Source organism: Talpa occidentalis, unplaced genomic scaffold (assembly GCF_014898055.3).
Source record: "Talpa occidentalis isolate TD23 unplaced genomic scaffold, MPIMG_talOcc4v2.1 talOcc4.17, whole genome shotgun sequence".
In the NCBI taxonomy this organism is placed as follows: Eukaryota; Metazoa; Chordata; class Mammalia; order Eulipotyphla; family Talpidae; genus Talpa; species Talpa occidentalis.
This window is the reverse complement of record NW_023601754.1, coordinates 52,991,522-53,003,034: the sequence shown is the minus strand read 5'-3', so window position 1 is coordinate 53,003,034 and position 11,513 is coordinate 52,991,522. Positions and strand designations below refer to the sequence as shown.

The window sequence follows — 11,513 nt, the reverse complement described above, 5'->3', positions numbered from 1 at the left end:
GGTCCGGGAAAGCCAGGCTCATCTCCCCTGCTCGGAGTCCTGAACCGTCACCCGCAGCCGCTGCTGCCCCGTGATGAGCGATGCACAGGACTGGGGAGTGGAGTGACCTGTCCAGTACGTGCCCCCTCCCCCAGGAAGGAGTCTCTGGGAGGTCCCAGACATTCGAGGAAAGCAGCCAGCGTGAGTAAGAGACCAGCAGCAGAAGAAGGGACAGAGCGGGCAGAAAACACAGGAGGGGCAACAGCCCTGCTCCGCTTCCGCACTAATAGCGACGGTCTGCGTCCAGGAACCGGCGGGAGACGCAGCCTCCTGGGTTCTTAAGCACACAACGCTAGGGAGGAAACACAAATGGCATTCGCCAAGCACCCCACCACCCTGTTAACATCTTTTAGGTCCCCCCCCATCTCACCGCACACCTTCCTGGATGCTCCACCCTCTGCACACCTTACAAGCAGCTTCAACCCTCACATTTAAGCAGAGCCCGAGTCAAGGAAGACCTACCAGCCTCCCAGGGCCCTGCACCTGTCCAAGGGCCTCGCCTCCTGCCGGTGTTCCTGGGGAGTCCCCTAGCTTCACCCCACAGCAGAGTGGTTCTTTAATGTAATCAGTGCTCACAGCAGCATTATTCAAACAACCACACCGCCATCAGCTGGTGAAGAGAAGAACACAATGACTTACGTTCCACGGGGAAGTATTATTCAGCGGTAAAAAAGGATGGAGTGCTGCCAACACGGAGGCTGCTCTGTGAAAGAACAGACACAAAAGGCCACGGGGCGGTGAAGGGGGGGGCTGCCACCTATAGAAAATGTCCAGGACAGTCAAATCCAAAGAGAGAGAAGAAAATCACTGGTGCCAGGGCCTGGGTGCAGGTTTCCACTTGGGGATAAGCAAATGTACAATTGGCTGATGGTGAGGGTTGCACGACCTTGTGACTATAGTGAAAACCACTGCGTTTTACTCCGAGTGATCTGCATGGAATGTCACTCACACACACACACACACACACACACACACACACGCGCGCGCGCGCGCACACACACACACACAGAGCAGGTCTTTGAATAAGTTCTAGCTTCACGCAGCATCATTGTCTCATAACGCCTGTGGGAAAAAACCTGCCAGTGTCGACCAGAATGAGGTGCTTCCAGGACCGGTTCCTGGTTTGTCCCTTCACCCGAAGCTGCAGTTTCCAAGAACCTCTCGTGCCAGCAAGGGAGGCCCGTGTGTGCTGCGGCTCGGGGCTGCAGACGCCTTCCCTCCTCTGCCCGCACTCTGCGGGGCTCCCGCTCAGGGGCAGTAAAGGCGGGGTCTCACCTGTTCTGTAGGGGCCCTAGCCTGCCTCCTTTCCCTGGCCTCCCCCTGCTTGTCCCCAGACCATGTGATCCTCCCGCTGCCCGGGACACCCAGACTCTGCTCTGTGCCCCTGTTCTTGCTGCACCCCTGCCCCCTGCCTACCACACTTGGCCCCGCCTGTCCACCTGCTCGGGGCTCGCTGCGACCACCCCCTCGAGGCCGCTGCTGGCCCCCCCTCCGCACACCCAACACTAACTCTCCCGCAAATTGACCCAGGAAAGTTCAACAAACTGGAGCAGGGGGAGGCTTGTAAAGGGAGCTAACGGGAATCCTCACCATCACCTGCGCTCACCGCTCGCCCCAAAAGAAGGAACCCACTCTTAGCGCAAGCAGGAAGATGCCTTCTGTCCCAAGGGGAGATAATCCCACCTGCAAGCGCCCCCCACCCCAGGGATGCGGCTCAGCCGGGTGGGCCTGGGCTGGCCTCCTCCCGTGAGCGGTCTGGGAAGGCCTCTGCCCCCTCTTCCCGGCCAGCAAGCCCCTCTCGGTCGGGGCGCGCAGGCTCAAGCGGCAGCTGCTGAATCCTCCGGGAATAGGGAAAAAGCCCGTCTCCACGGATGAAGGAAACAGCCATTTGCGCGCTGATGACATGGGCGCCGGGCAGGCAGGGGCCTCTGGGCTGTGTTCCCGACTCTGTCCCCGCACACACTGTCGGGCACACGGTCGGTGATCTTGGAATAAATGTTCTTTGAATAAATTGCTGTAAGTTCAAAGCCAAATATTAAAGATTAATCCCAAATAATCCTAAGACGTCTTTTTGCCGTGCACTTCCCCAAATATTAATAACAATGCACTGGTCGGCATCCGCAAGGCAACACTGCACAGGAAAAGCAGACGGGCCCCCCCAGACCCCGCCCGGGTCTCGGCACCCGCGACCGCACCTTCGGGGCAGGTGAGCGGGTCCGCAGCGCGCAGGCGCAGAGGACGGCGCGGGGGGGGGGGGGCGCGGGCCTCCGGGCGGAAACGGCGCCACTCGAGCGCGGGCCGCATGCGCGGCGCCCGGCAGTCTCGCGAGACGCGGCCGGGGCCGGGCGGACTTCCGGGGTCGGGGGCGCGGCCGGGGCGCGGGCGGCGGCGGCGGGGCGCGGGCGCCATGGACCCGTTCCTGGTGCTGCTGCACGCGGTGTCGGCCGGGCTGTCGCAGGCCGAGCTCCAGGAGCTCAAGTTCCTGTGCGGCGGCCGCCTGAGCAAGCGCAAGCTGGAGGCCGTGCGCAGCGGCCTGGACCTCTTCTCGGCGCTGCTGCAGCAGGAGGCGCTGGGCCGCGACAACCCGGCGCTGCTGCGCGAGCTGCTCGCCTCGCTGCGGCGCCACGACCTGCTGCGGCGCCTGGACGCCTTCGAGGCGGGCGCGGCGGGCGCGGGGCCGCCGGAGGAGCGAGGTGCGCGGGGCGGGGCGGGGCGGGGCGGGGCCGGGCCGGACGGGGGCGACGCCGGGGACCCGCCGCCGCGGGGCCGCCCCTGGCCTGGGGGGGGGGGCGGGCGCGGCCGGGGCCTCCGCCTTCCCTCTCGGGGTGCCCGGGGCGCCCCGCCCAGAGCCCCCGCGCGGGGAGCCCGGGCAGCCGGGTCTCACCGACCGCGCCCGCTGGGGAGGCCTCCCGCCCGCCCCCCTCGCCGTGGGGGCTCTCGCAGCCCCCGGAGGCGGCTCGGGCGGTCCCTCTGCACCCCCTGCCGGCTTCACGCCCGGGAGCCGCGGCCTGCCCTGCGGTCACTTCCCAGACCCCTTTTCGAAGGCCCGTTGCTTCTCGGGCCTGCCGGACCCTCAGGCGGGCCGGGGCCCTGAGTGCACAGGCTGACGCACCCGGCAGAAGTGCAGAAACCTGGGCCCGAAATGAGGACGCAGGGGGGTGTTTTCCAGGGTGTTCAGGGCCAGGGGGGCCCCGCGGTGCGCGAGGGACGCAGCCCTTGAGTCGGGTGTGCTGCCTGTGCCGGCTGGAGGAAGGGCACCGAGGGCCGGCGGCCTGTGCGGGAGGGGGGTGTGGGGTGATTCCAGGTGACCTTCGTGTCGCGCTGAAGCATGGGCTGGCGCCAGACTGGCGAGGTTTCCCGTGTCCGGCTGTCTGACCCCAGGGGACTCACTTTCCTTCCCGGTGCCTCAGTTTCCCCATCTGGACAAGTAGCCGTGGTAACACCGGGCTGGTCATGTCCTGCCCCAGCTGGAGACGCCTTTCTGGCCCGCCCCCAGCCGGCTCGTCTCTGCACTGCCTTTCTAGCCGCTGAGAGCAGCAGTGGGGCTAGACCCGGGTGGGCAGGGCAGCTTCCAATATGAGAATGGGGTGTATTTCCTAGGGCCGCCTTGGCAGGCACGCACAACGTAGCAGGCCTACAGTACAGAAACTGGGTCCAGTATGGTTCTGGAGCCAGAAGTGTGAAATCGCGCAGTGTGGGGTGCTGCTCCCTCCGCCTCCTGCAGGGCCCCTTCCTGCCCCTTCCAGCACTGGGGCACTAGGGCTCCTTGACTTGTGGCCGCGATGCGCCAGCTCTGCCCCCAGTCAGTTGGCCTCTTCTGTGTCTCAGGGGCCCTTGTGGGTAAGCCAGGGTGACCTTACTTCAAAACTGTAATCACCTCAGCAAAGACCCTCTTCCATCAGCTGGTGTTCCCGGTCACAGTGTTTTTCCGCGGACACAGCTTTTTAGGGGCCACCCCTGGAGCAGGGAAGCGGCTCCATTTCTAACGGTTCCATTCCAGGGGTCCCCTGTCCTAAGCAGAGGGCCCCACCACACCCTCCCCTAACTGTCAGTCCTCAGCCGCCCACACTTCTTATGGAGTATTTTGAGGTGGGGTTGTCCAGGGTGGGTTGGTGGCTCTGGGGCGCTGGTCACCGGCCCCGGCCCCTCTGCTGCTGGTGGCTTTAGCTCTCCAGGAAGAGCGAGTGTGCCCAGGGGTTGGCCTCGGCAGCCCACCAGGGCGCATGGGGCTTCCTGTGGCCCACGGAGCTACATACCGCCGGTGAGTCACTGTTCCTTCCCTCCCCAGACCTGCATGCGGCATTTGACATCGTCTGTGACAACGTGGGGAAGGACTGGAAAAAGGTGGCCCGACAGCTGAGGGTGTCTGATGCCAAGATCGATGCCATCGAGGAGAGGTACCCCCGAAACCTGACCGAGAAGATCAGGGAGGCGCTGAGAGTCTGGAAGAACGCCAACAGGGAGGACGCGACCGTGTCCCTCCTGGTGACGGCGCTCAGGGCCTGCCGCCTGAACCTGGTGGCCGACCTCGTGGAGGAGGGCCAGGCCCAGGGCCTCCAGGACGAGAACAAGAGTGGCGCTGGCTTCCCGGGGTCCTGAGGCCCGGACTCCCCCGCCCTGGGAACCCCCAGGAGCTCTCCCCAGGGCCCAGAGGGCCTCTGCGCCAAGTGACCGAGGGCCCCGTGTGCCCAGCCTGTGAAAACCCAGCGTGAGCCCCGGCCACCTCGCCTCAGAGCCACCCTCTGGCCCCTCAGTCGGCCTTACCAGCAGGGGTGGGGGCGCGGCAGGTGCTCCTCCTGGGGAAGGAAGTCACATCACGAGTGTGTGCCTCCCACGGGAGCGTGCCCCGGAGCCATGTCCAGCGTGTGGGAAGAATCTGAACGCACCCTTGTCACTGTTACCCTGTGGGAAACAGGCGCGGGAGCCAGGGGCAAGTCGGGGTAGGCAGGAATGGGGGTGACGTCCACACCTGCAGCCATGGCATCGCTGGTCGAGACTTGAGGGCATCGGTCTGGGCCTGAGGGGCTGGGGACGGTCTGTGAGCCGGGCTCCCCAGACCGCAACTGGCCAGAGAGGCCGGCGGGGGTGGCGCCCTCCTGACGTTCCCGCAGGCGTCACGCGTGAGTCCTGTGATTCCGCAGCTTGATCGCTGTTGGTGTCAAGATCACTACTTTCTGATGACAGAATCGCCGAAGCAGCTGCATCCTGTAACCAAACAAGGCACCTTCCTGCCGCCCAGGGGTTTGTCACCCAATTAAAGAAGTGCCTTACAGGGACCTTCCCAGCCACACAGAATTTTCCATTCCTGCCAATGACTTTTTTTCCTGGTGTCCTCCGCAGCCCCGCTGCTGGGCCGCGCCATTCAGCCGGTGCCGAGCGCCCGGTGCGTGGACAGGGCGGCTGTGTCCCGAGAGCCCTGCTCTCCACTGAGGGCGCGCCTCCCTCGCCTGCCGGCCTGCCCCCCAGGGTGCTGCGCCCGTGCTGGCCAGGCCGCTGAGCGCAGCCGTGCCCTCTGGGCCCCTCCACAGGCTCTCCAGTGCCAGATGCCAGCCACAGCAGGAGCCCAGACACAGGTGCCCCTGCTCTGAGCCCTCGGCCCAGGGGGAATGGTGTTGACCAAGCTAGGTATTTGGGGTGCTGCGTTTTCTGTGCGTCCTGTCCGCCCACCCGCCACCTCCAGTCAGGGCTGGGCCTGTCCCTGTAGACACGTCACCCCATACATGGAGGCAGCTGGGCTGGGAAGTCGGCTTCCCGGGAGCGCGCTTAAACGGGCCAGGAAAGAAAGACAAGTATTGGCGCGAACCTGTGGCTACCCGTCCTGGGACCCCAAAACCAGGCACTGGGCTCCCCCCAGCGCCTGAAGTCCCCCAACCTGCCCTTGCTGCCCTCAACACAGTCTTCTTCCTCCCCAGCACCCCCAGGCCTCACCCCAAGCTACCCACTGGGCGCTTGGCTCCCTCAGGCCCGGCCAGAGGGCTTAGCTGGTCCTTCCTCTGGCCACTGCCTCGGGCTCCTCCCTCGCACACACCCCCACCTCACTGGGGCCCCCAGGAGCTCAGGTCCCCTCACCCCACCAGCCCCACCTCATCTCTCCAGCCTGGATTGCTGCAGGGGGCATTGTTGCCAGATAGGATGCTGACAAGCAGCAAAGAGAAAGGGCCTCACACCGTGGGGCCGAAGATTCCCTTGTGCCTCACACCGTGGGGCTGAAGATCTAACATCCCTTCACTTTTTGTTCTTGGTCATAAAAGGAGAAAAACTTCCCAAAAGGTACATCAGGCACTACATTATATACGTCAATATACAGTAAATAAACAGCTTGGATAATTACCTCTTAAAAACTAATTATTAAACAATTTGGCCCACTTGACAATGGGGGATGGTTTACTAAACATGCCTGACAAGCGTTGCAATACAACTATTATTGTAGGTTCTTTTTTGCCTTCCCTTGAAGTTTCTTGGGAAAGTTTTTAAATGAAGCTATTTGAGTTAAGAAGTTTCTAGGTAGAGGAAGTTCTGATAGCTGAGTAGCAGCCGGCCCCTGGTGTGAAGGCCATGAGAATAAGAAACGTTCTTTCTTTGCTTAGGCTTTAGCTGATGGGAATGTTCCGGTGGCTATCAATTGTGTTGGGCTATTGTTTAGCTGAAACAATGAATTTTAGTGTAAGACTTAGTTTTTTATTAACCTTGAAGGTTGCCTTTTTGCTGAGAGCTCGGAAAAGGAGATGCACTAATTGTTTCTGCTTTGTTTCTATGAACTTGATAATGTAATCTCAATGCTTGCAAAAAACGTATAAATAAAGAACCTGCTGAGCCTTTCGGCAGAAGATACTAACACCTCACCAAGTGTCGGTGTCTTCTCATTCCCTTCCCCTCAGTCCCTAAGTTTCAGATCATTCGTATTCGCCGATGCCTCTCATCCTTTCAGGAACCCTGACACGACATTTTGCCGGAGGCTGGTCCCCGGCAAGTGGCCCGAAGCAGAGACTTGAAAGGTAAGATTTCTTTCCCGTGCGGGACGGCTAGGATCTGCTCCATAGGGTAGGGCACATACCCTCCTGTAGAGGAAGCAGGTTTGGGGGAGCAGAAAGTCAGAACTGTAATAAGGCTAGTGGGTGTCTTATTACGTGATAAGGCGAGTGAGTGTCTTATTGTTGAGAAGCATTGGGCCATACTGAGTCTAAGGAAAGAGGACTCTTTATTGATATAAGTATACTTGTTAAGAGAGGCCTTAAGACCTCTCATGCGCAATTGGCTAGTTTCCTAAATTTTGTTGAGATTTGTCCTTGGTTTCCAAAAGATAGAAGAAAATTACGGCTATCTGCATCCCTAAAGGACATTAAAGAGGACTCAGCTGACAGCCCTGTATTAACAAAACAGTTGCCTGAACAAATAGATCGTTTTTTGCCTGGCTGGAGGTAAAATGAAAGATGCAAAACAAAAGGTAAAAGAAAAAATAGCCTGCAGTATTAGAGAAAGTGATCAGGATTCTTGGGATAGTGAAATTGTTTTTCAAAAGCCAAAAGTTGATTCTAGAGCCAATACTGACCTCTTTGCAGAGGCATCGGCTCCCAATTATGAGACCATTCCAAAATCCAGCCCAAATTTCCAGCCTGGACTTGGCTAAAATTGTTAAGAGATAAAAATAAAAACTCAAAAACAAGTAAGAGATAATGTGTCATGATCCTAAATGAAAGAAAAATATGCTCCAATCTTTTCCTGTTAATTATTTGGGGAGGAGGCTAGGTTCCCCCTGGTGGAGTTTTGCCATTTGTTTCTTTTAAAATAAATAAATAAGGTATTTCTAAATAATAGCATTCAAAGTTCATTCACAATTAGTAAAGTGATAGAAAATGGTTAAATATGACTATGTAAGATTATATAACTATAATATGACTAAAAGGTTTTTATTAAAATATCATAAACCCACTGCGGTGGACAGGTGGGGGCTGCCCTTGATCTCAGCAAGCAGCTGCCTGGACTTTTTCTCCGGTGTTGAGATCACTGGCAGGTCTCTACTGCCTTCCGGCTGTGGGGGACTGAACTTTTCTATTGTCCACCTTAAAAAATTATTTTGGTTCATTCTACAAAAATAGTTCTATTTCCCTGTGTTTCTCTGATTTTAAAGTCTAAATTGTCTTAGGCAAAAACTATTGAGTTACTTTTGACTTGCTAACAAGCTATATAGAATACTTATTGGTTGAATAAAAGCTTTTAAATTTACTTATTGGAACTGTAAAAGGTTAAGTTTCTTGTTAAAACTAATTAACCTGGTAAAGTATAAAGTGATAATACAGACATTTTTGAGCTAAATTCTAAACCTCAGTATCTTCACACATATTGGTAAAATAACTATATTTTAAAATATATGCACATGGCCAAAAATTTATATGTCTATCAAGAGATCTCTGTGTCTGTTTGTGTCTGTCTTTGTATTTTTGTTTTGTTTTGTTTTTTACCTCCGGAGGACTAGTTATAAAAGGCGCCTATATAAGTTCTAATAAAAACAAATTTTGAGATCATAATCCAAATTTTTAATATACAAAAACTAGTTCAAATTTTATGATATAATTCAAAGCATATATGCCTTAAAGTTATGTTAAATATTAATAATCTACTCTGTGTAAATGTATCTTTAAAGTATTTTCCTTTCCTTGACTAAAAACATACATATATGCATATATGTATGTATATGTAAAATTTTTTTTGTCATATTAACTTTACCAAGTGCAACTAAGCTATACTGTTTTTAAGTCAATTTTAGTAATCTGCTATGTTTAGAGTAGCATTTTGGGGTTGTGAACACACAAAGCACCTCCTTATGTTCTGGACTACTGAAAAAAAAAAAAACTCCATCATGATTTGTTGAAAGTTTCAGTAATGTCTGAAGAAAAGAGGAAGGAAATTGATGACTGATGGTTAATTAAAAAAGAAGGGAAGGGAGAGTAGTTTTGTCTTAAAATTAAAGTGTCTGGTTGTGCCAGAATGTGGAGGAATAGAGAAAAAAGCTAAAATTGAGGGTATGTAGTAAGTTGTAGAAGGTTTGAGGGAAGTGAATTTTATTTGCCTTGATTTATAAAACCTGCAAATAATGGGTTTGAAGAAAAACAATGATATGTGTTGGAAATTTGGCTGTATTACATTATTTGATCAATTTATTCATTTGATGGAAAAAAGACTAATTAATGCTAAATCTTGCTTTCGTGTGGCCACACAGACCATTTCAGTGAAGTTGTCAACATTGTGGTGCTGGACTAAACCGGTGCCTTCATGGAAATTTTGTGTTGTTGTTTCTGTTGTTTTTCTGATCTTTGTGGCAGGGCTTCCTGGGGGTCTGAATTCAGTTTCGAATCTGGTGGTCTGTCATTTGGCTGATGCAAGGAAATTTTGTGGAACCTCAGTAGAGCTCCTGAGACACTCCACAAGGTTTCTCCCTTTCCTCTGGGGAAAGGTGTTAAATATATTTGTTCTATTTGGCTTACCTAGTGAAGTAAAACTGGAAAGGAAACATTGTCACTTGGGAAAATGATAAAACTTTGGCATGTACAGAAATGTTAACACTGGTTTTCTAAAATGTGTATAAAAACCCCTCAGTACCTGATATGTATGTAAATTTTCAGTGGTGATTGTCACCTTGTAATATTGTATACTTCGATTGTTTATTGATTGTTTATTGTTTAATTGTTATTTCAGAAATTGTTTCTGGAAAAATAGGGAAAAAACAAAAAACCTCAACGGATTCCTATTGATGGAACTGTTGAGAGTACAAATTTCCTACACAGGACTGAATATACCTGATATTTTCTAAGTTTTTTTTTTTTTTTTTTGACATAATACTGGTAAAATTTTTTTGCATTTTGTTCTGAATCCACAAAGTTTTCTTGTTTTGGTGACCATGATCTGCAGCAAAGTTGCAATTCTTTTTTCCAGCAAAGCTAACTTGTATTTGCATTTTCTCTCCCCTTGATTCCAACACAGCCTAAAAATAGTGGTAGTAATCTTTTACTACTTAGCTCAAAGTCTGTTTTTGCATAATTTCCATAGGGATCTTGTCTGTTTATACAAACAAATTTGGACATGAGTTTAATTGTGTGGCTTTGTGTGGAGTTCTTCCAAAAAGTTAAAACAGAGCTGAACCGAGAAGAGGAGAACCTGTTTGCTTTGTTTGTAGGGTTCCAGAAACCTCCAGAGAAGGTGAGGAAGCTTGCCTTCATTGGCAGGACTGGACAACCCGGCCAACGAAAAGTCCCTGGTACCCTCGTGGAGAGGAAAGCCCAGGTGGAGTCTGATAACACCAACTTGTTCCAGAAGCCTACATGGGCCGGATGCCAACAGTTTGCTCTGATCGTATATGAAGTGTTCCAACAAAGCCAGCTGAAATTGCTGTTTAGTTATTCTGCCCTGTGATTGTATGCAAAAATAGGTAATATGGTTTAAAAGTAGATTTAGTTTACAAACTTTTGCTGTGCTGTTGAAGTTTGGGATCAAGGTTGGGAGAATTTGTGTTTTACATAAATTGAACCATTTCAAATTTTTTTTTTCTAAAATTTTGACATATTTGCTGTCTTGTTTTGACTAATGTCTCTGAATTTTTTTTTTTTGCTTGGACTGATGAACTGTTTTTCCAAAAATGGAGGACTTTTGCTTTCTACAATGGACAATACCTGGAGGGACTGATTTTCTTTCACACTGAAACCCAGTAAAATTTTCATCTGAGACTGCATTCCAACATCCATATATTCGATCTTCATCACCATGGAAATGATGGTCAAAAACAAAAAAGGGGGAGATGCTGCAGGGGGCATTGTTGCCCCAGCCAGATAGGATACTGACAAGCAGCAAAGAGAAAGGGCCTCACACCGTGGGGCCGAAGATTCCTTGTGCCTCACACCGTGGGGCTGAAGATCTAACATCCCTTCACTTTTTGTTCTTGGTCATAAAAGGAGAAAAATTTCCCAAAAGGAACATCAGGCACTACATTAGATACATCAATATACAGTAAATAAACGGCTCGGAAAATTATCTCTTAAAAACTAATTATTAGGGCCTCCCCGGTGGCGCAGCGGTTGAGCGCTGGGTTGCGAAGCTGCCCGCGGCCTCTGCGGCGCCGGTTCGATCCCCGGCTGCTCCCCGGCCACCGGAGGAGGGTCCCACATGGCGCACAGACCTCTCCTGCCGCCCGCTGCTCCCCTCAGCAGTGTCCTTCGGTCCTTCTGCCTGCTCTGCTCCCCGCTCTGGCTCTGGTGAATTCTCTCACCCTCCCGCGCTTCTGACTGTACCCAGTGCTTGTATAAACAAACAAAACAAAAAAAAAGGAAAAAAAAAAACTAATTATTAAACAATTTGGCCCACTTGACAATGGGAGATGGTTTATTAAACATGCCTGACAAGCATTACAATACAACTATTATTGTGAGTTCTTTTTTGCCTTCCCTTGAAGTTTCTTGGGAAAGTTTTTTATTTATTTATTTATT

At 52.5% G+C, this 11,513-nt stretch overlaps 1 protein-coding gene across 1 annotated transcript; it reads left to right on the top strand.

The window, feature by feature from the left end:
* Positions 1–2,432: 2,432 nt before the first annotated feature.
* Positions 2,433–11,071, top strand: FADD (Fas associated via death domain). The gene is made up of 2 exons (XM_037518245.2): positions 2,433–2,732; positions 4,328–11,071. The coding sequence occupies exons 1-2, from the start codon at positions 2,447–2,449 to the stop codon at positions 4,636–4,638; spliced, it is 597 nt and encodes a 198-aa protein (XP_037374142.1). The 5' UTR covers positions 2,433–2,446; the 3' UTR covers positions 4,639–11,071.
* Positions 11,072–11,513: the final 442 nt, after the last annotated feature.